This window comes from Cydia strobilella, chromosome 26 (genome assembly GCF_947568885.1).
Source record: "Cydia strobilella chromosome 26, ilCydStro3.1, whole genome shotgun sequence".
Lineage (NCBI taxonomy): Eukaryota > Metazoa > Arthropoda > Insecta > Lepidoptera > Tortricidae > Cydia > Cydia strobilella.
In genome coordinates, this window is record NC_086066.1 from 4,981,926 (window position 1) to 5,004,636 (window position 22,711).

The 22,711-nt window shown below is 41.9% G+C and overlaps 3 protein-coding genes across 3 annotated transcripts in view; 2 read left to right on the plus strand and 1 right to left on the minus strand.

The window, feature by feature from the left end:
* The window catches only part of LOC134753054 (nuclear pore complex protein Nup98-Nup96), an 83,357-nt gene extending 75,262 nt beyond the window's left edge, over positions 1-8,095 (plus strand). Inside the window, exon 48 of the mRNA XM_063688816.1 lies at positions 4,158-8,095. Within this exon, the coding sequence (XP_063544886.1) occupies positions 4,158-4,244 (87 nt within the window). The 3' untranslated portion in view covers positions 4,245-8,095. The remainder of the gene's footprint in view (positions 1-4,157) is intronic.
* Positions 8,096-9,439: 1,344 nt separating this feature from the next.
* On the minus strand, positions 9,440-12,675 carry LOC134753252 (zinc finger protein 585A-like). The gene has a single exon (XM_063689079.1). It carries the CDS (start codon positions 12,579-12,581, stop codon positions 9,705-9,707), a length of 2,877 nt encoding a protein of 958 aa, XP_063545149.1. The 5' UTR covers positions 12,582-12,675; the 3' UTR covers positions 9,440-9,704.
* Positions 12,676-15,581: 2,906 nt separating this feature from the next.
* Positions 15,582-19,740, plus strand: LOC134753093 (uncharacterized). The gene is made up of 2 exons (XM_063688857.1): positions 15,582-16,592; positions 19,650-19,740. Exons 1-2 carry the CDS (start codon positions 15,627-15,629, stop codon positions 19,665-19,667), a joined length of 984 nt encoding a protein of 327 aa, XP_063544927.1. The 5' UTR covers positions 15,582-15,626; the 3' UTR covers positions 19,668-19,740.
* Positions 19,741-22,711: the final 2,971 nt, after the last annotated feature.

The window sequence follows — 22,711 nt, forward strand, 5'->3', positions numbered from 1 at the left end:
TGCACCGCCACCGCCCGACAGAAGGTAATACTGTCTCTCTCCCCCCCAGCTATAGCAGACATAGAACCCCCCGGCACGCCGCAGCCTGCCTGCTGCAGCTGGCCGTGGCCGCGCGCGAGCCGCCCGCGCACCTGGCCGCGCTGCTGGCCGCCCTGCCCCTGCCGCCCGACTGCACCGCCACCGCCCGACAGAAGGTAATACTGTCTCTCTCCCCCCCAGCTATAGCAGACATAGAACCCCCCGGCACGCCGCAGCCTGCCTGCTGCAGCTGGCCGTGGCCGCGCGCGAGCCGCCCGCGCACCTGGCCGCGCTGCTGGCCGCCCTGCCCCTGCCGCCCGACTGCACCGCCACCGCCCGACAGAAGGTAATACTGTCTCTCTCCCCCCCAGCTATAGCAGACATAGAACCCCCCGGCACGCCGCAGCCTGCCTGCTGCAGCTGGCCGTGGCCGCGCGCGAGCCGCCCGCGCACCTGGCCGCGCTGCTGGCCGCCCTGCCCCTGCCGCCCGACTGCACCGCCACCGCCCGACAGAAGGTAATACTGTCTCTCTCCCCCCCAGCTATAGCAGACATAGAACCCCCCGGCACGCCGCAGCCTGCCTGCTGCAGCTGGCCGTGGCCGCGCGCGAGCCGCCCGCGCACCTGGCCGCGCTGCTGGCCGCCCTGCCCCTGCCGCCCGACTGCACCGCCACCGCCCGACAGAAGGTAATACTGTCTCTCTCCCCCCCAGCTATAGCAGACATAGAACCCCCCGGCACGCCGCAGCCTGCCTGCTGCAGCTGGCCGTGGCCGCGCGCGAGCCGCCCGCGCACCTGGCCGCGCTGCTGGCCGCCCTGCCCCTGCCGCCCGACTGCACCGCCACCGCCCGACAGAAGGTAATACTGTCTCTCTCCCCCCCAGCTATAGCAGACATAGAACCCCCCGGCACGCCGCAGCCTGCCTGCTGCAGCTGGCCGTGGCCGCGCGCGAGCCGCCCGCGCACCTGGCCGCGCTGCTGGCCGCCCTGCCCCTGCCGCCCGACTGCACCGCCACCGCCCGACAGAAGGTAATACTGTCTCTCTCCCCCCCAGCTATAGCAGACATAGAACCCCCCGGCACGCCGCAGCCTGCCTGCTGCAGCTGGCCGTGGCCGCGCGCGAGCCGCCCGCGCACCTGGCCGCGCTGCTGGCCGCCCTGCCCCTGCCGCCCGACTGCACCGCCACCGCCCGACAGAAGGTAATACTGTCTCTCTCCCCCCCAGCTATAGCAGACATAGAACCCCCCGGCACGCCGCAGCCTGCCTGCTGCAGCTGGCCGTGGCCGCGCGCGAGCCGCCCGCGCACCTGGCCGCGCTGCTGGCCGCCCTGCCCCTGCCGCCCGACTGCACCGCCACCGCCCGACAGAAGGTAATACTGTCTCTCTCCCCCCCAGCTATAGCAGACATAGAACCCCCCGGCACGCCGCAGCCTGCCTGCTGCAGCTGGCCGTGGCCGCGCGCGAGCCGCCCGCGCACCTGGCCGCGCTGCTGGCCGCCCTGCCCCTGCCGCCCGACTGCACCGCCACCGCCCGACAGAAGGTAATACTGTCTCTCTCCCCCCCAGCTATAGCAGACATAGAACCCCCCGGCACGCCGCAGCCTGCCTGCTGCAGCTGGCCGTGGCCGCGCGCGAGCCGCCCGCGCACCTGGCCGCGCTGCTGGCCGCCCTGCCCCTGCCGCCCGACTGCACCGCCACCGCCCGACAGAAGGTAATACTGTCTCTCTCCCCCCCAGCTATAGCAGACATAGAACCCCCCGGCACGCCGCAGCCTGCCTGCTGCAGCTGGCCGTGGCCGCGCGCGAGCCGCCCGCGCACCTGGCCGCGCTGCTGGCCGCCCTGCCCCTGCCGCCCGACTGCACCGCCACCGCCCGACAGAAGGTAATACTGTCTCTCTCCCCCCCAGCTATAGCAGACATAGAACCCCCCGGCACGCCGCAGCCTGCCTGCTGCAGCTGGCCGTGGCCGCGCGCGAGCCGCCCGCGCACCTGGCCGCGCTGCTGGCCGCCCTGCCCCTGCCGCCCGACTGCACCGCCACCGCCCGACAGAAGGTAATACTGTCTCTCTCCCCCCCAGCTATAGCAGACATAGAACCCCCCGGCACGCCGCAGCCTGCCTGCTGCAGCTGGCCGTGGCCGCGCGCGAGCCGCCCGCGCACCTGGCCGCGCTGCTGGCCGCCCTGCCCCTGCCGCCCGACTGCACCGCCACCGCCCGACAGAAGGTAATACTGTCTCTCTCCCCCCCAGCTATAGCAGACATAGAACCCCCCGGCACGCCGCAGCCTGCCTGCTGCAGCTGGCCGTGGCCGCGCGCGAGCCGCCCGCGCACCTGGCCGCGCTGCTGGCCGCCCTGCCCCTGCCGCCCGACTGCACCGCCACCGCCCGACAGAAGGTAATACTGTCTCTCTCCCCCCCAGCTATAGCAGACATAGAACCCCCCGGCACGCCGCAGCCTGCCTGCTGCAGCTGGCCGTGGCCGCGCGCGAGCCGCCCGCGCACCTGGCCGCGCTGCTGGCCGCCCTGCCCCTGCCGCCCGACTGCACCGCCACCGCCCGACAGAAGGTAATACTGTCTCTCTCCCCCCCAGCTATAGCAGACATAGAACCCCCCGGCACGCCGCAGCCTGCCTGCTGCAGCTGGCCGTGGCCGCGCGCGAGCCGCCCGCGCACCTGGCCGCGCTGCTGGCCGCCCTGCCCCTGCCGCCCGACTGCACCGCCACCGCCCGACAGAAGGTAATACTGTCTCTCTCCCCCCCAGCTATAGCAGACATAGAACCCCCCGGCACGCCGCAGCCTGCCTGCTGCAGCTGGCCGTGGCCGCGCGCGAGCCGCCCGCGCACCTGGCCGCGCTGCTGGCCGCCAACTCCGTAATAGATGGATACAGTCTAAGGAAAAAAAGTGCCTCGAAAATCAAGAAAATTTGATTCTCGTTCAGAGGGCGCTACTAGTTTTGGCCTACAGTCGTATAGATGGCGTTGACGGTTTCGTTTGTTATTTAACAATTTTAACGCATATTAGTGAAAGAACATGAGTCAAAATCATAAAAATAATTAATGCAAATAAAAAAAATCATTTATCTATATTTAAATACATTCTATCGTATTTTTATAAATCTTCATGTTTAGTTTTAAAGTGTGTCTACAGATGGCAGTGAATTTACTGGGGTTACAAAATTTACTATGACAGCACCGCTCTAGTATAAGTTACTCTATGTCTTCATACAAGGCACCGCGGTATGTATGCGCCATAGTATCTATGCATCGCCGCACGCACACCCAAACAAAATCTTGACCCGTTTCTCAGTGCGCCAGTAGAGATCTTGTTTGAGTGTGCGTGCGGCGACGCATAGATACTTATGGCGCACACATACAAGTCGCGCGCGGTGCGTTTGTATGAAGATGACATACTTTGCCCTGTTTATACTATGATAGAACCCGCCGGCACGCCGCAGCGCGAGCCGAGATGGGCGTCCTTTATTTAGGGTCGGTTGCACCAAACTGTTTGTCACCGTTAAAGAGTTCGCTAAATTTTATTGTATGGAAAGTTTCATAGTAAACCGCCGCGACGCGCCGGGTCACGTTGATCAGTCTGTCAAGTGCGGATGGTGCAACTGGCACTTAGTCTTTTTACGTAACTCAATAGGACTCGAGCTTCCGAATAGATTCTTGAAGCACAGGACTCAAGATTACTCTTAACCAATACCACCCCTATTTGAGTAAAGAAGCTAGTATGAAACCTTTTTAAATATTTATTATTGAAAATGAAAATGAAATGAAAATGAAAATGAAAATATTTTATTTCATTAATAAAATGTTACATTACAAGGTAGTAGGTTGGGACTTCCTTTTAAGTATATTACACTTGTATCAGGAAGCCCCGCTCCTCCGTAGCAACAAGTAGTTTTTAATTTATGTGTGTGTGTGTGTGTGTGTGTGAAAGTGAGTGAGTGTGGATGTGTGTGTGTGGGTGTATGAGATCGTGTGAGTGCAGGTGGTGAGGTGATGTACTAATCGGCACTTCTTATATATAGGTACTGTAAAGCATAGAACTATGTATCGTACTTTTCTTACACAATAGGTATTTTCTTATACAATAGGTACTGTAAAGTAAAATGTCATATTTTCTTACTTATTATTATATTGACAGATCACGATGGAGCTCGCCGAGCAGGCGTCAGAAATGTGCATAGAATCGTCAGACACATCTCCACACAGGCCGACGATACAGGCGTAAGCGAGCGGTATAACATGTGGTATTTTCTTTAAAAAGGGGCCTTATTGTCCGTTACGCCATTATTAACGACGCTCCGATATAAATACAATGCCGCGCGACGCTGTGCGGCGTAAACGCCATCGACTAAGGTCCCTTTTCATAGAAAATGCCCCAAATAGTCGTGGTTAAGAGGTTCCCTTAAGCGCCACTTGCACCATCCCACTAACCCGGGGTTAACCGTTAACCCAGTGTCAAATTGTAACTATGGTAACTCTAGGTTTAACCGGTTACGGGTTAGTGGAATGGTGCAAGTGGCCCTAAGTCACACGTATCCGCCGCACAATGCCGCACCCATACAATTGATACAATCGACGTTACGCTCTCATTTGTGACGTTTTCAACCAAAAGGTACCACATTGTCGTTAGTCGATAAGGTTGATTTCAAATTGAAGTTATATGGAAATAGCGCTTTATTGACAATCATCCATGCCATGCCATCAGATATATCGGAGCGGCCGAGGTGCTCACAAATATCTGAACACGCCTCTATTGTCAACGCATTAGAGTGAGTGTTCAGATATTTTTAAATAATTGTGCCGCTTCAATATAACTAATGGCGACTGTACTATACCTCGTTTTATTAGCATTAGAAAAGATTACACGATCTTCAATTATTTTTTTAATAAAAATAAAATAAAATAAACAGTAACTGTTACTTTTAAAAACCAAAACAATGTAAATCCATATACTAATATTATAAATGCGAAAGTCTGTCTATCTGTCTGTGTGTTCCCTCTTCACGCTTGAACCGCTGAACCGATTTAGATGAAATTTGGCATAGAGATAGGTTGAGTCCCTGAGAAGGACATAGGATAGTTTTTATCCCTAAAATCATCCCTTAAGAAAGTATAAAGCGGGGTGGAATTGAGATAATTAACGAAGTGCCTGCTAATTTGTGTGCATAATATGCTCAAATTTAGATTGCTATGAGAATTTTTCCAGCTAGTAAACATATATATTTTATAATTGTTACATATTTGCTGTGAATCATTTTTAGGGGTCCGTACTCAAAGGGTAAAAACGGGACCCTAATACTAAGACTCCGCTGTCCGTCTGTCTGTCACCAGGATGTATCTCATGAACCGTGATAGCTAGGCAGTTGAAATTTTCACATTTTAATGTATTTCTGTTGCCGCTATAACAAATACTAAAAAGTACGGAACCCTCGGTGGGCGAGTCTGACTCGCACTTGTCCAGTTTTTTTATTTAGCATTAGAAAAGACTACACGTAACACGATCTTCAATTTTTTTTATATATAAAAAAAAATAGTAACTTACTTTTGAAACCAACACAATATAAATGAACATATATTATATATATATATATGTTTTTTTTTTTTAGCGGTGTTTTGTTTTATTTTATCAGAGTAAGCAATTAAGTGATACCTATAATGACTACGAGTATAATGGATTAAATACTTAGAATAGAAACAATAAATAAAGCCTTACAGAAAAAATTTAACTACAATTAACTAAACTAAAACTACTATAAAACTAAAAATCTAAATCTAAAATGGGCCCCCGTGGCATGGTGCCGAGGATGCTGGCAGCATTTCCGCGCTGGATCGCTATGCTCAAGCGTTGGGCGAGGAAGCTGCCAGCTCTCTTATCTCCGGTCCCATCCACCAGCCGTTTCGCCAATTGCCGGTATAGGCCCTGTGCTGCGGGGCCCCACGGACCAAGAGTCTCGACTCCAAATGCAACAAAGTTGTAGTTGGTGTCGAGACTCCCGTATTTGCGCTTTTTGAGGGCCTCGGCCGCCTCCGCTGCCGCGCCGGCTTTGTGTGTAGTACCGTGGAGGTGGGACGGCGCTAGCGTGTCAACACAAATTATATAATTGTTACATATTTCAATTCAATTCAATTATTTATTTCAGGCAAATGCCCATATAATTTGTTATATGTTGTGTGTTTATATTTGCTGTGAATTATTTTTCTAATTTTTTTTCAATAAAGAGACGTCAAGATCGCGTAGTCTTTTTCTAATGGTAAAAAAAACGAGGTATAGTTAGAATTGTATATAAAACTTGTAGTCGCTACTTAAATTTCATGTTTTTTCCGAATTTTAGAAAGTCGTTTTAAAATGAGAGCGTTTCTTCGATTGTATGGCGGCGTCTAGGTTCGTGCTAAATGATGGGTGGCAAAGTTTAGCTTTCCGGGCAAAGTTTACCTTTCCGGGCAAAGTTTACCTTCCCAGGCAAAGTTACTCCGTTGTCACGGATAATTATATATAGTTAAAGATATATTAATTTTAGAAGACTTGTAAGGCTCCGTACATTATCTGATAACTATGATTGTCAAAATTTTACGTTTGACTACCAGTCACCAAAAAGCATGACGCCACACAGCGCCATCTACTTAGGCTGCCAAAATCGGAGCATTCATAGACTACAACTCTTCTACATTTAGTAAGTCGTTGGTGTAGTTTAAATAGAAAGTTAAGCGTTTTGTTACATCCGTATCTCGATCGTAGTAAATTATTTAGTGACATTGAAATTTAATAAAAATACAGACATTAACAATATTTAATGAGAATTGTATATACTCGAGACATTGGGACGGGTGCCGCCGTGGCCGGGTAGCTTAGTGGTCCAAGCCGCGTAAGCTGAAGATGCCGGTTCGAATCCGGCCTGCACCACTGGAGGGCTTGGTCACTTTTTATTTAGTATATCTATTTCAATTTATTATAAATGAGAGATTCGATCAAAAGCAAGCGCATACATATTTGCGTACTTTATACACGCGTTATTTATTATAAACTCCATCGTACTTTATACTAAATGAGCGTTTTAATCGAGCTACGGATGAATTCCTAAAAAATGTAAAAAATAAATTAAGTTTTCTTTATAAGTCTTATTGTTAAAAAGGTCGCTTTAATATATGTAAAATCTACCTTTATTTTAGGTTTAATTATAATTGTAGTTTCATCTTTACATCAATACCTCTTTCAGTAATTTGACATTTATTCCTTTCGAACCATTCAATTTTGAATATTAAATTGTTTCTATATTAATATTTTAGTTCATATTTTCATCTATGAGTGTATGACATATGGTAGAAACAAAGTTTTCAACAGTTTTAGGGCGTCCGCTAGTGTGGATGGGCGCCCGCATGCGGGTGTTATTTTAGTTAAAATCCCCGCCGCACGCGTCCGCCGTGCTCCCGCACGCGGGGGTTATTGTCCGCGTCCGCGCCAGTTAGCAATGCTCATACTATTTTTTTTAACCCGCTCCGTGCAACCGTGCCAGCTAGCTGACGCCCTTAGGATAATGAACTTCCCAAATTGTAATATAATTAAAACCAAAAATTTAAGATCTTAAATATTTTATTGTTAACTGTTTTGACATTTGCTTGATTACATCTACATTTATTTCGTATTTAACTTACAGTATTAAAATCTAAATTATATGCTATGGCAATTCTTTTTTGCGAATATTCTTATTCATGGTGACTACAACTTTTTTTTACAGTTGATTTAATTCGAATTTAAAATCGCAATACAATTCAGATTGGACAATACAATCGTCATTGTATATTTGTTTGCATTAAAAATACTTTTTTTATGATTTAATATAAGAATTGCTATAAATATGAAGGAATTATTAGCCTAGCATATAATATTATGCATATACTGTAACAACTGACATTTTGTTATAAAATAAACTTAAGTAAAATACAATAAGTAATATCGTTATAATATTATAAATATAAAATTATTTGTTGCACGATTTTGCATGTATGTATGTATTACTGTGATGTATTATCCAATAAACTGGTCATTCTTTAAAAGGATTAGCTTCAATTGTAATAAAACATATTTTTAAATAATGCTGTTTTTTTATTACATTATATTTTACCAAGTACATATTCACACACCTAAAGCCCAGCTAGGTATACGGGAAAAAAACAAATTTGAGCATATTTTGCAGGAAATGGAACAAAACATACCAAATGTAATGGGGTTGGCAACTGTCAAATGTTTTCATAGATGGCGCAATCATAGCTTGCCCCTTTTTCTATGAGAGCTGGCATCCACGGCATAGTTCCATTAAAAAAACAAAAAATTTACACACTTCTAGGGATTGACAGGGCAAGCTATGCTGGCGCCATCTGCTAAATACTTCTACCGGCCAACCCCATTGAAATTTCATCGAACCATATCGAACTTGGATAAGTACTATAGGTAGGACCGTGAAACCACACGATATAAACAGAATTTAAGATGTTCTCTTGTATTTGTACTTTTGTAGCTGAGCTGAGCTGAATAACTAATATAGGATTCTTATCTAAATTCAAACACCAACTTTGAAATGATGTCAATAAACTCGATATGATTCGTTTCGAGTTTATAGAATAGACATGTTACTTCTACATAGACCAGGCCGCGTAGCCAACATGCCAATCGCTTACGCTGCGTAGCGATCGAAAAGCAACTGTCACTGTCGCACTAATATGGAAGAGTGATAGAGAGACACAAAGCGATTCTTTGTCGAAGCGATAGCGATTGTCACCTTGGCTAGGCCGGCAGGGGGCCTAGCCAAGGTGACAATGGTGGATTGAAAACGCCAATCTTAACTTAAATCATGTATGGAAATAGTCACGTGAATTTTCGTTGCATCTGTCATCCCGATACATGTTTTTATTTTCCTTTGGTGTTTGTCAATGTACGATTGTAATCTTGTCTAGGCAATGAGGTACAATGAGGGCTACCGCATTTAATTTAGCCGCTAGGGGCGCTAGTGTAGATGGAGGTCTTTTAAAATGTCAAATGCATAGAAGTTTGGGAGGTTTCAAACTTTTTTATCGGAAATTTTCACTCCTTATTCATAATTGTGGTAAATCTTTGTTTATCTTTCATATCTTTGATTAATCATGGTTAACAATAGATATAGCTCAATAAATGTTAGTGGTTTAAAAAAGTGCCAACTAAAATATTGCAAAATTAAACAGATTGAATTTTTTTTAAATATAAAACTCCTGTGAGATTCAAACATATTAGATTCTTTTAAACCGGGTCACTCACGTATTATTAAGTCGAATAGCTCGACATGTTTCGGTCCAATTTACCAGTGAAGACGTGTTGTGTCTCCGTGAAGACGGTCCTCGTAAATTGGACCGAAACATGTCGAGCTATTCGACTTAATAATACGTGAGTGACCCGGTTTAAAATAATCTAATAGGTTGGAAAAATTACACATCTAGACATTAAAATACCTTTGTGAACGTATAGATTTTATAAAAATGAGCATCGAAGAATTTTGAGACCTGTTTTTTCTGGACCTACATCTACAGTGGCGCCAACTGGTGAGCACAAAAACGGTAGCCCTCATTATTATCTCAGATATTAGGAAAACAAAAATATTTTCAATCGTAATAGTAATCTCGAAAGTCGTAAATCAAGCGTGATCATTTCATTCATCACTTAATTTTTTTTGTCTTTTTCTGTATCAATCAAAGTTTGATTATTAAGATTTCTTTCTGTGACATCAGGATCAACATCGATCAAACATTCATAGTCAACTTTATCAGGATCCTCTGGAGGAACATTATCTGATAGATCAACGGCAGTTTCACTCACATCTTTTTCGGGAAGTTCTATTTCTTTTCTAATTACATTTTCTGTTTTTCCACTTCTCCTTTTAGCCTGCTTTTTGGGTAGATTATCTAGTTTTTTCAAAGCATTTGCTAGAAGATCTTGGAAATTTCTCGTGCCTGTCTTGTAATATTTGTTTGGTTTCACAATTTGCTCCACAGGTGTGTCTCCGAGAAGATGTGCAAGAGGATTGACATGGACCAGCTTTGTCCCATCCGGTAACCTGACTTCTGCGGGTGGAGCATTTGCTTTTCCATCATCTTTTTTAACTGGTTCTTGTTGATGATGTTGCTTTATTATATCATCCATTTTTACAATTTTATAATAAGGTGCTTCCGGTAAAAGATGTGCTATCCTTATAGACTTCAATTCTTTAGGCAGTTTTGGTATAACTATCTTATGTGTGGCTGGATTTCTCTTAGGCACCTCTTCCGTTACTTCTAGAGTTACTTCTTGTTCTGCTTCTGGTATATTAGTATCTTTAGTTTCTTCTTCATAATTGTCATTATTGTAATCATTGTCATCTTCAAATTGGTTGCCATCATCATACATGAAGTTAATCCTTGTATGGACTGGCATAGATTTTACTTTCTTAACAGTGACACTGTGTCTTTCATTACACTTTTTAAACTTGACAGGCATTGCTAGCTGGATGAGTGATTCCTTAATTTCTGGTGTTGGTTTGAATTTGTTTAGCTTTATAACAGGCTCCTTAGGGACTGGGTTTGCAACTTTGATTAGGCTAGCACTATTTGTTATTTGAACATTTTTAACCTCCCCACCTTCAGGTGTAAAGCTTTCTATGAACTTCTGTACTGACAATTCTTTACTAATAGGTTTTATAGTTGCAGTTACATTATCTTTTTCAATTTTGATTTTCTTTATGGTATTGAGGAATTTCTTTGTGGCTGACATCTCTTGTGTCTGTTCCCCTTTCTTTCTCCTTTCTAGTATATTCTTCAGTGTTTCTGTCAATCGTGAACTAGAATGTTGATCCCTCATGTGTCTTTCCAGATCAACTTTAGTCTTAAATGAAAGCGAACATTTTACACACCTTTTAGACTCATCTTTGAAATGCATACTTAGATGGTTTTGATAGTTCTGGAACGTGTAACAATACTTTTTGCAGATGTCACATGTGAATTGGCCTTTTGAGGGCTTTTTTAGATTTCTCTTCTTCCATTGTAGTGGTCGTTTTCTTAACTGCGACTTTAGCTTAGCTTTCTTCTTTGTGACTACAAGTGGTTCATCGTCACTGTCATAATCAGATAATTCCAAGATTACATCAGGTTTCTTACGCTTACGGACTGGCCGGCTTGACTTTTCTTTCGTCTCATTTGCATCGGTTTGGTTTCCTTCTGTATCAGTAAAGTTTACATCTGATTCCATGTTTGCCAACTGCAAGTCTCGATTTTTTTTGTTTTGTTTTTTGTTTCCATCAGCTGCAGGGGGTTTTTGGCCATACTTAGAGACAGGTTGAAAAGGTTTTTCAGATTTTTTATCAGTGAAAAAGACATGGAGTCTTTCATCAAATTCAACAAAACCCTCACTTTTATGTTTAAGTTTTATATGCAAAGTGAAAGGCTTGCGTATCCTAAACTTTATGTCGCAAATCTTGCAAAGATATGGCTCAATGTCTTTATGTTTCATAAAATAATGTGCGAATAGTCGCTGGGGGTGCTTGAATGTTGTATCACAATAAGAACACGTATATTTATAAAGATGAAGCTCCTGGCTATGGGATCTTTGCATGTGTTTTTCTAACATGACTGTTCCGACACACTCTTTCCGGCAAAATTTGCACATGGTCAGCTCTACCGCTAAAGGATGTGCTCTAGACTGATGCTCGGACAATTCATACATAGTTGTAAACACAGTCTCACAGTGGGAACATTTCAAGCTCTGAATACAAATGTGACCTTTCATACTCTTACTATCAAAATATTTCTGACATTTCACACACTGCTTAGGTTTAATTTTAATTGGCTTGCATAATTCTTCTACGACAGATCCACAGTCCGTCTGTTTGGTTACATGAAGGGTAAGGCCAGCCTTTTTCTTAAAAACAGAGCAACACTTTTCACAAGTAAGTGTTCGGCAATTATTCTTTCTTAAATGCATTACATACGCTTCTAAATCAGTGTTTCGGTACTTACAAAATGTGCAGACGTAAGTAGACTGCTTTCCAGTGAACTCATCTTCATTTTCAATCGATTTTATAAATGTATTAGCTTTAATGTTGATTACGGATGATAGTAAGGCAAAGTATTTGTCTAGAAACACTCCTTCGCCTGAATTAAAATGAGTAACAAATTCGTGTTGGCGTAATTCAGATTTGGTAAGGAAGAATTGGCCGCACTGTGAGCAGGGGACAGGTCCTTCACGCGTGGAAGGTGGGTGCTTCAATTCATGCTTCCTCAACTGTGCGTTATTAGCAAAAATTCTGTAGCAAATCAAGCAGCTCTTGAAGTCCAGTAAATGGGCATCTCTTATGTGTAAAACGTAAGCCTCTGCATCTGATACAATTTTATCGCAAAACTGACATTCTACGAGCTTCCCAGATGGATGTACTTGCTGGATGTGGAGCGCCAAATCGTCAGGATCCAGGAATTCGGCGAAGCAAACTAAACAGGTCGTTTCGTCCGGTTCGCATAGCACAACCTCGCTAGACGTGTCTGCGTTAGCAGAACGCTCAGATTTCTTCATTTTGTGATTGTTGCTATAACTACATTTGTATAAATCGGCAAAAATCCTTGTTATTTATTGCTTAGAATTCTTAGAAAAGAACTGGCTCTTTTTTACAAGTGAAGTGACTCTGACTGATGACAGTTGACTGACGGAAGTGACGGAGGCGGAGGCGTTTTACGATTTACGATGGTTTTACGAATGTACGGTAAAATTTACCTGTCAATCCTACGAATAGTGTCAAATTCTTGTTTTTTTTTCGTAATGGTATGGCCTGGATGCTAAGCCTTTAAGCCAAGTCTTAATAGAAGACACGTATGTTATATACATATTTATAGGTCAATGCAGGTAAGCTTGACCAAAGAGAATATATAGGACACGGAGTTATAGTCTTTGGCTTGCCTGAGGGCTTGACGCTATAGGCCTCATACTCACGAGCGCTCTTTCAACGTGCGTTAAAAAAGCGTTTGAATGACACAAATGGAAACGTGTATTATTTACACGATGGCGGCGCTTTTTATCAAGTGTTGTTGGATTTTCAACTTTGAGCCTAGGTCTTAAAATCGAATTTAGCGTGCGGGCAGATTCAAGCGCTTTTTTAACGCGCGTTGAAAACGCGCTCGTGATTATGAGGCCTTATGGACGCCATGTTGAAAATATGGTTTCCACCATGGAGACCATAGACCTAGCATTACATAGACCAGCTATACGCGTGCGCCCGTAAGGGATAGACATAGATGACGTCATAAACGTGGGGATACCATGTTGGTAAAAATTACCCCAATATTTGATATCACGTTGGGGCGATTACCCTGGAGGCAAAGTTAGCTTGTTTGACGGTATTAAAAAATTGTTAAATAAAATGTCAATGGGCCGTTCTTTTTAGGCGTATAAAGAATGAAATACCTCCTATAATGCGCGCAGGTGGTACAAAACTAAACATGTTTAGTAAATAAAACGTAAACTAAAATGTATTATGGGTTTTAATTTAAAGAAATCACAAATCGCAATCACACCAATTAATGTACACCACATTTAATCTTCACAACATTTGTTTATTTATTTTTTGGAATTAGAAGTACGAAAAAACTTCGAGGTCAAAATTACCCATAAAATTATGATATTTTCATCTGGTATCCCTAACATGATTGTTATGCAGCTAAATTAAGAAGAAGTTTAAAAATGGCTGACCTCAGACTCCTACCTACCTACGTAATTTGGGCGGATAATTTTACAAATAATGTTTTGTTAATTTGCGTAAATAATTGTGATATTTTTATTGAAATCGTTTGATTCCACATTGCTTTGAGTGTAACGTAATTTTACGATGTTATTCTCACATATTGCGTTAAGAGGAAGGTGTAAAATACCGTACTTACGTGTGAAAGGTTATGTTCTCATATTTTTGCTCAGAGCGGTTATTACAGCCGATTACAGAACAATTCACCAGTATTTTATCAAAGTTCAAGCATTCAAAACGCTAACCATCACTATATTTCATAAGAGAAAGCACAATTTCATACAAAACAACGATAATTAAACAAGCAACGAACAAACATGACATGTCACGTACTTATTTGTTTGCCACAACCTCGGTTGTGGCAGCGGTGGAAAAGTGAAACTATGACAAGGACAAACAATAACAGCGCTTTCTCTGCTACTCCTACTGAAAGATACATAAGACTATCCCGTTCGGTCATTTTCCCCCACTCCTCATGACCGATCCAGTTATACTAGATTCATGATGGAGACTATATAAAGGAGCCAAATCTCTATGTATGAAAAGTGTCCATCAAAAAACAGTAATTAGGCGGCGCCACCATACACCGAAATACTTGCGAAATACTACCAAAAACAACCTACGTATTTTGGTCGGGTTATTTGTTGCCTTATATGGTTCATGTTATACTCATGTCCCAGAGCCTAACTAGCGCCACCGGAGAGATTAGGAACTATTATTTAAAGCTGAAAGCGGTCACTTGCAATAATTCTGCCATAAGAGATTGGCATCCTTTCTATACCATCCATAGTTTCCACCTCAGTTTCCACTAACTCTACATTTCATAGTTTCCACTTCATACTTGTTCTTTAGCTACTCGCCGCTAGATGTCACTGTTAACTTTGACATTTGCATAGTGGGGGCATGGCAGTGTCCTTTCCAAGTCAAATACTTGTATGCAACTTCTACGAAACTACTATCAAAGATAGATATAACTCCGTAATAGATGGATACAGTCTCAGGAAAAAACGTGCCTCGAAAATCAAGCAAATTTGATTCTCGATCAGATGGCGCCACTACCTTTGGCCTACTTTCGAATAGATGGCGTTTCGAATATATGGATAAATGTTTTTTTATTTGTACTTATTATTTTTATATGATTTTCGCCTCGTGTTCTTTCACCGATATGTGTTAAAATTGTTGAATAACAAACGAAACCATCAACGCCATCTAAACGAGAATAGGCCAAAGCTTGGTATTGGTGGTAGCGCCATCTGTGCGATAATCAAATTTTCTAAATTTCCGAGGCACGTTTTTTCCTTAGACTATTCATCTACGGAGTTATAAAGGTCTTTGCTACTAAAGGTCTTTGCTACTATCAACTACTATGAAATTATGATGTATAGGTACAAATACTTGCACTGCGTATGCTATTAAAATCGTTGCAGACTTTACTTGGTCTAACTATACCAACCTATTCTTCTTCTCTACACGCCTACACGTTTTATACTTTTGTTACCCATATATAAACATGCTTGATTGCCACCGACGTGGTATAAAAAAAAAACAGCCTTAAAATATCATCACAATTGTCAGTATTTATATGTGGGTAGATTAAGATGTAGGGTAGGTTGTAGCGGCATGCAAGAAAATAATAAATCAGTCTATAATCAACTGAGGTGGTTTCATTGATCAATTCCCACATCTTTACATGGCGCAGTCGGAAAAAAGACTTAGTTAGTGTAAAAATAATAAATAATGTGTAAAACTCTGTGCGGACAGTAATATACGTGTGCGTCATTATTAATAAGAGAGTATTGTAAGGGTGAGAATAAATTATCGCCGCAATGGAGTCAGTGCTGCATCCGCCATTACCGTTCAAATTCGAGAACAATTTAGTCAACGTTACATCGGGAAATTTATGCAAAGAATGGGAAAAATGGAAAAAGGCCTTTCTAATTTATTACGAAGCTTGTGAAATCGCGAAAAAACCACAAAAGGTCCAGATTAACATCTTGCTGCATGTAATAGGTGATAAGTGCCGCGAGGTATATGACCAGTTTAGCGAAGAATCAAAAACTGTAGATGAGTTGTTAAAGAAGTTTGACAAATTTTTTGAACCCAAAAAGAACCTCGCCGTAGAAAGGCACAAATTTTTCACACGAAACCAGCAGGAGTTCGAATCTATTGAACAGTATGTCTTTGAATTAAATGTGATGGCAGCAAAGTGTGAGTTTAAAGATCTGTGCAGTGACCTTGTGAGGGATCGGTTAATATGTGGTATTCAGGAGACAAACTTGCGGGAACGACTTCTACGAGAAAGTGACTTAACGCTGCAAAAAGCCATAGAAATATGTAGGCTAGCCGAAATAGCCCGTGCTCAAGCTGGAGATATAAAGCAGGAGAAGGTGGAACATCATGTGCATGAAATTAAAAATAAGCAAAGAATCGCGACAGAACGTCAAGGTCAACCAAGCTGTTGTTATAGACAAGACCGTGAGGAAACAGAGGATAAAGCGGTGCATGCGGTCAGCGCGAACGGGCGCGGGCGCCGCCGTGGATCGTGGCGAGGCGGGCGCCCCGGACCGGCACACGCAGCTCCCGGGCACGACAACCAGCCAGCGGCGCGCGGCAGGTGGCAGCGGTCGTCACAGCCCAACAGGACTGGCGGCCATAGCTGTTCGAGATGTGGGTCTACACATAGAAGATTTCAGTGTCCGGCATATGGTCAGCTGTGTGACAGGTGCCATGGACGCAATCACTACTCGCGAATGTGTCGCGTGTACGAAATAAGAGGGGAATCCACCGATGAGGTAAATAATAAACATAATTTTGATGATGAGTGGTCTGTCACTTTATCCATTAACAATAAGAATATTATGTTTGAACTGGACACGGGAGCTGGGGTAAATGTTTTGCCAGAGAGGTACTTAAAATTATTAGGTATAGATAGGCAGTCCCTTAGTACAACCTCGGTAAAAATATATAGTTATTCACGAGACTTGATACCAATTGCGGGTAAATGCAACCTAAAAGTTACGTACAAAAAAAATCCTTACATTTTGGAGTTTATTATAGCAGACCTCACGTCAACTCCAATAATTGGTAAATTCTCTTGTAGAGAAATGTGCTTAGTACAAAGAGTCCATGAGCTGTCTATAGATAGGTCAAAAAATGCCACGTCTGTATTAGATGAGTACCCCGACGTTTTTGAGGGTATGGGGTGTCTACCGGGAGAATACAAAATACAATTACAAGACCATGCTCAACCGGTAATTCATGCCCCTAGAAAATTGCCAATTGTGTTAGTAGAACAGGTTAAAAATAAATTAAGAGAAATGCAGGATCAAGGCATCATCGCAAAAGTCGAAGGACCCACCGACTGGGTAAATAGCATGACTGTCGTCAAAAAACCGAACGGAGACCTGCGAATATGCCTTGACCCGAAGGATTTAAATAAAGTAATTAAGCGAGAGCATTTTAAATTACCTACTCTAGACGAAATCACTTCAAGTCTAGCGGGGGCAAAGTACTTTAGCACTCTTGATGCTAAACAGGGTTTTTGGCAAGTTAAGTTGAACCAAGCTAGTAGCGACCTTTGCACTTTCAATTCCGCCTTTGGTAGGTACAAATTCCTACGCATGCCGTATGGAATTTCCTCCGCGTCTGAAATCTTCCATAGGAAATTATATGAACATTTTGACGACATAGAAGGGGTAAAATTATTCATAGATGACTTATTGATTTATGCCGATACTAAAGCATTACATGATATTAGACTAAGGAAAGTGTTACAAAGATGTAGGGAAATAAATATAAAACTAAACAAAGAAAAGTGCAAAATAGGCTTATCGGAAATAAAATACTTGGGTCATAAGATTACGCAACACGGAGTGAGTCCCGATGACTCACGCACTAGTGCTATAATGAACATGCCTACTCCTTCAAGTGTCAAAGACTTGGAGAGGTTTCTCGGATTAATTACATATGTAGGCAACTTTATACCTAACCTCTCTGAAAAAACTCATATATTACGCGAGTTATTAAAGAAAGACGTACACTGGCACTGGGAATCAAGGCACGATAGTTGTTTTAATGCTTTAAAAAAATGCTTGTGTAGTCCACCAGTTCTGCAATATTACGATGTTAAAAAACCAGTGACGATTTCAGTAGACGCGAGTAAGAATGGATTAGGTGGATGCTTACTTCAAAATGGTTTACCTGTTTGTTATGTATCTAAATCGTTGACAAAAACAGAACAAGCCTATGCACAGATCGAAAAGGAATTATACGCCTGTGTTTTCGCTTGTGAAAGGTTTTATACATACATATATGGAAAAAATGATGTCACGATCGAAACTGATCACAAACCATTAGTAAGCATAATTCAAAAACCGTTAGTTAATACTCCCGCTCGGTTACAAAGGATGTTGCTAAGATTACAGCCGTACACATTTAATTTAGTATACAAGCCTGGTAGATACTTATATATAGCTGACGCGTTATCTCGTGCGGTCCAGGCAGGTGCGGGCGCCGATGAAAACATACAGGCGAGCGACCTCGACGTGCGCGCGCAAGTATGCGCAATCTCGGCAAGCAACCCTCTCACTGATACGCACTTCTTACAAATTCAAAAATGCACTCAAGATGATGTTGAATTAAAAGAGCTGACTAAAACTATAAAAAGAGGATGGCCAGATAAAAAAAAAGATGTTAGTGATATGTTAAAACCATACTATGCATATCAAAACGAATTATCAGTTGCTTATGGCATTGTTTGGAGGGGAGATCGAGTTGTCATACCCAAATGCATGCGATCAGAAATGATTAAACGCGCACATAGTAGTCACTTAGGAATAGAAAAATGTGAGAGCGCGTGAGATTATGTTTTGGCCCCATATGAACTCACAGCTACAAGATTACCTTTCACATTGTCAAGCTTGTTTGACATTTAGAAAACAAAACGTAAAGCAAACTTTAATGCAGCATGAACCTCCAAAAAGAGCCTGGTTTAAATTAGGTATAGACATATTTCATTTTAATGGAAAATCTTATCTGATAGTAATTGACTACTACAGTAAATTTGTAGAAGTAGTCAAGGTCAAATCCCTTTGTTCTAGTGTGATAATTAAAAAGTTAAAAGAAATATTTAGACGTCAAGGCATACCGGAAGTGATAGTTTCAGATAATGGGCCTGAATTTGCTTCATCTGAATTTAAAACATTTTCTAAAGAGTGGTTCTTTCAACATGTTACCTCCTCCCCCCACTACCCCCAGTCTAATGGCCAAGTCGAGCGAGCAGTCCAAATTATAAAAAAAATGTTAAAGAAAACAACATTCAATCAATCTGACTTTAATATAGCGATGTTAGAATATTTAAATACTCCGCTTGATAATGATTTACCTTCACCCGCTGAACTTTTGAATAACAGGAAACTGCGTAGTTTTTTGCCATGTTCTCCTACATTACTAGCTCCAAAAATCCCGCGAAATGTCGAACTTTATCTAAAATCACGTCAACGTAAACAAAAACATTATTACGATAAAGGAGCTAAGCACCTGCGAGAACTCCAAGTAGGCGAAAAGGTTAAGGTAAGAATAAACAATGAATGGCAAAACGGAACTGTACATGGTACTGTTGGACCGCGGTCATATCTTATAAAAATGACGTCTGGTAGAATTCTAAGACGTAACCGCAGACAGCTGATCGTTGACTCACCACAGCGCTCAGATCAACCTGTGGTATGTAATTATGACGATCTAAATATCACTACGCCCTGTGCGCCGCAGCCTCCCATCAGCTCCCGGGGTCCAAGTCCAAACCACTTGCAAATGAATAATACTAATTATTATGTTACTCGCTCTGGCAGGACGGTGATACCTCCTGATCGGTGGACCTACCCTGTACCGGAACCTCGTCGCAATTAGATTAAGGACCTACTCAGATAGTAAACAATTAAATTGTGTTCGTATGATAAATATGAAAATCTAGTTATGTACCTAATGATAAAATTAGGAAGCAGTCTAAAAAAAAAATACGTTTAATTTGAAGGTAATATATATATAAAAAAAAAAAATGTAAGCGCCAATTCATTTGTAGGTATGATTAATTCTATGAATGTATAATGAAGAAATGTAGATGGATACCTACACTCGCATGTGTAAGTTTATTTCTCATCTTGTATTAAAAAAAAAATGTATATATATATATATATGTGTATAAGTATGTACATATATATACAAATACACATGTATATATAATTAATTTGATTTGGAATATTTAAAGGAAGGAGAAGGTATGATATAGAAAATAGTAATACAATACCTATGTAATTTGCATGTCCTAAAGTAAAATAAAAATATGTAAAAAATTGTTATTTTTGTTTTTTCAAAGGGGAGTTGTCAGTATTTATATGTGGGTAGATTAAGATGTAGGGTAGGTTGTAGCGGCATGCAAGAAAATAATAAATCAGTCTATAATCAACTGAGGTGGTTTCATTGATCAATTCCCACATCTTTACAACAATTTTAAAAATTTAAATTTACTTCGCAATAAACATGGGTAGAAATTCTTTATCATTTGATATTCATATAATATACATTGTTATTTTTTAAACCTAAACTGTATGTATTGTATTGTTTACACACCTGCTACTAAATGACACACTTGACAACTAAAATATTGAATAAATTATTTTTATCGCATAAATATGGTAAATTTGTAATACCTTAGTCATATCGTAATATGATAAAGGAAAAATGTGGACCCGGGCCCGGGTATGTCCTTAACTTGCCTTAACTTAAACTACGTTCAAACGAGAGGTAAGGGCACTGTGGTAGGGTACAGCACAGCGGATGTCATTCCAGATCTAGAGAAGAGCCCAACTGTGGAAGTAGGGTCTAGTGTTATTTGCTTATTTGGCTGCGGTTTTCTGTAAGGTGGACCTTCGGATAGAAAACCGCAGCCAAATAATATCAGACATGGGTTGTGTTCCTGCCGGTAAGTAAGGTTGCCAGAGCTCAACGAGGGCGCGGAGTGTTAGTGTTGGCAACCATAGGCTACAGAGACTGCTTACATCAGGCGGGCCGTATTCTTATTTGCCACCGACGTAGTATAAAAAACAATGGTCTCAATTTCATGTATTTATACACCTCGTACCGTACCTATTTTCAATGCTCAGACAGCTCGCCTGATGCCTGATGGCATTGCGACAACAACAAAATAAATATGGATCCATTATGGATCTAAACCTAAGAGTAAAGTAAGTATATATCAGAACTATCTAAGTATGGCATTCCACCTGTGACAGGGGACCTGTTCAATTACAAAGAACTTAGTCAGTAAACTGGTGCATGGTGGCTCCTACCATACAAAAGGAGGAGAAACGAGAATTTGTCTGGAGAGTGCAATCTCTTTTCTTAACTTGTCTTTGACTCGAGCACAATGTTGTATGTAAAACCTACGTCTACAGAAAACTCAGAAAAGTACCTATGGAAAAGTGTAGTCGGGGGAAAATATATGTATCGATTAAGTAAACAGTCATTCAAATTCATGGTCGCATATCTACTTATTTATTCATTAAATAATACAACGGTGTCCCATACATTTTACATTTCTGTCTGTCACTGACTCGATGAGGAGTTGTATGAAGATATGAAGGTGAATATCTAATAAATGTCGATTTAATTTAAAGAGAGTATCTTTTGTTTAATATGATATATTTTATGATCATATCATATTAAAATTACTTAATGAAATTGTTTCATATCATATAATTCCTCTTTAATTAAACGAAGGCGGAAAATTATGTTAAGCGCGCTCCAGACTACGCGACGCGAAGCCGCGAACGCGAGTGTGGAGTGGAGTCGACTTCGCTGATTAGCGAACTAGACTCCACACTCGCGTTCGCGGCTTCGCATTCGCACCGCGATCCGCGCACGAGTGTGGAGGGACTTAAAAGTGATCGCAGTTTTTATAATGTTGATACACATTTAAATCTGTTTTCCCTATTTCAATCACAAAATAAATAAACGAGCCGAGAGATTTGATCCATTAATCATTTACAAATGTTACTAAGTACTATAAAATGTATCATCATCAGTGGTTAGCAAACATTTGATTTATTTTTGGTTTGTAGACAAATGAAAGAGACGCATAGAGTTAGACCAAGCTAAGTTATCAGCGATTTTGCTAATTTCATAGAAGTTTGATTGATGTTTAAAACAACACGTGCACCGCCTGCGCTATCAAAATCGCTGCCAACTTAGCTTGGTCTGACTCTAGTGTATTGGCCATGTGACCGTTGAGAGATGGTGACAGTTTATTCCTACGAGAGGTTGCATTTTCAACCCTTAAGATAAGATAAGATAGCTTTATTGTCAGAACTGTGTACATACCTTTACCTTACCTTACCTTTATACTTAGTATGGTTGAATTGACGTGTAAAATTTGTACAATTTTATCAATAAATGTATCTTATCTTATCTTTTAGTTTTTTTAGCATTAGAAAGAACTTCGCAGAAGTAAGCTTGTTTCCAAATCGGGCACTTTTTATAAGTATTGATCATGCTTCATTTAAAATAATTCCATTATTATTAACATTTGCAGAGCCTGATAAAAACTGCACGCTTACTTCTGTGGAGTTCTTTCTAATGCTAAGAACCGAAGTATAATTAGTTTGGGCAGTGTAATAAGACTTTGGTATACAGAGACTGTGTGAGATTGTCCTTGACAGATAAGATAATTCTAGCCCGAGAGAACGACCCCGCTACGGTTTCACCTCTTTTGCCTCATTCTGAGTTCACTTCGTTGTTACGGCTGCATGTTTAGCAAATTATGGGTAAACTTGTTTGTTTCTCACAGTTAGCTTTTAGGAATTAATAAAAAAAAAAAAAATTGTTTACCCCGCTTTTGGGGTAATCATAATTACCC

Bases quoted from the DNA above. Each gene is read 5' to 3' on its own strand.
- LOC134753252 (XM_063689079.1), bottom strand. From the start codon at position 12,581: ATGAAGAAATCTGAGCGTTCTGCTAACGCAGACACGTCTAGCGAGGTT.
- LOC134753093 (XM_063688857.1), top strand. From the start codon at position 15,627: ATGGAGTCAGTGCTGCATCCGCCATTACCGTTCAAATTCGAGAACAAT.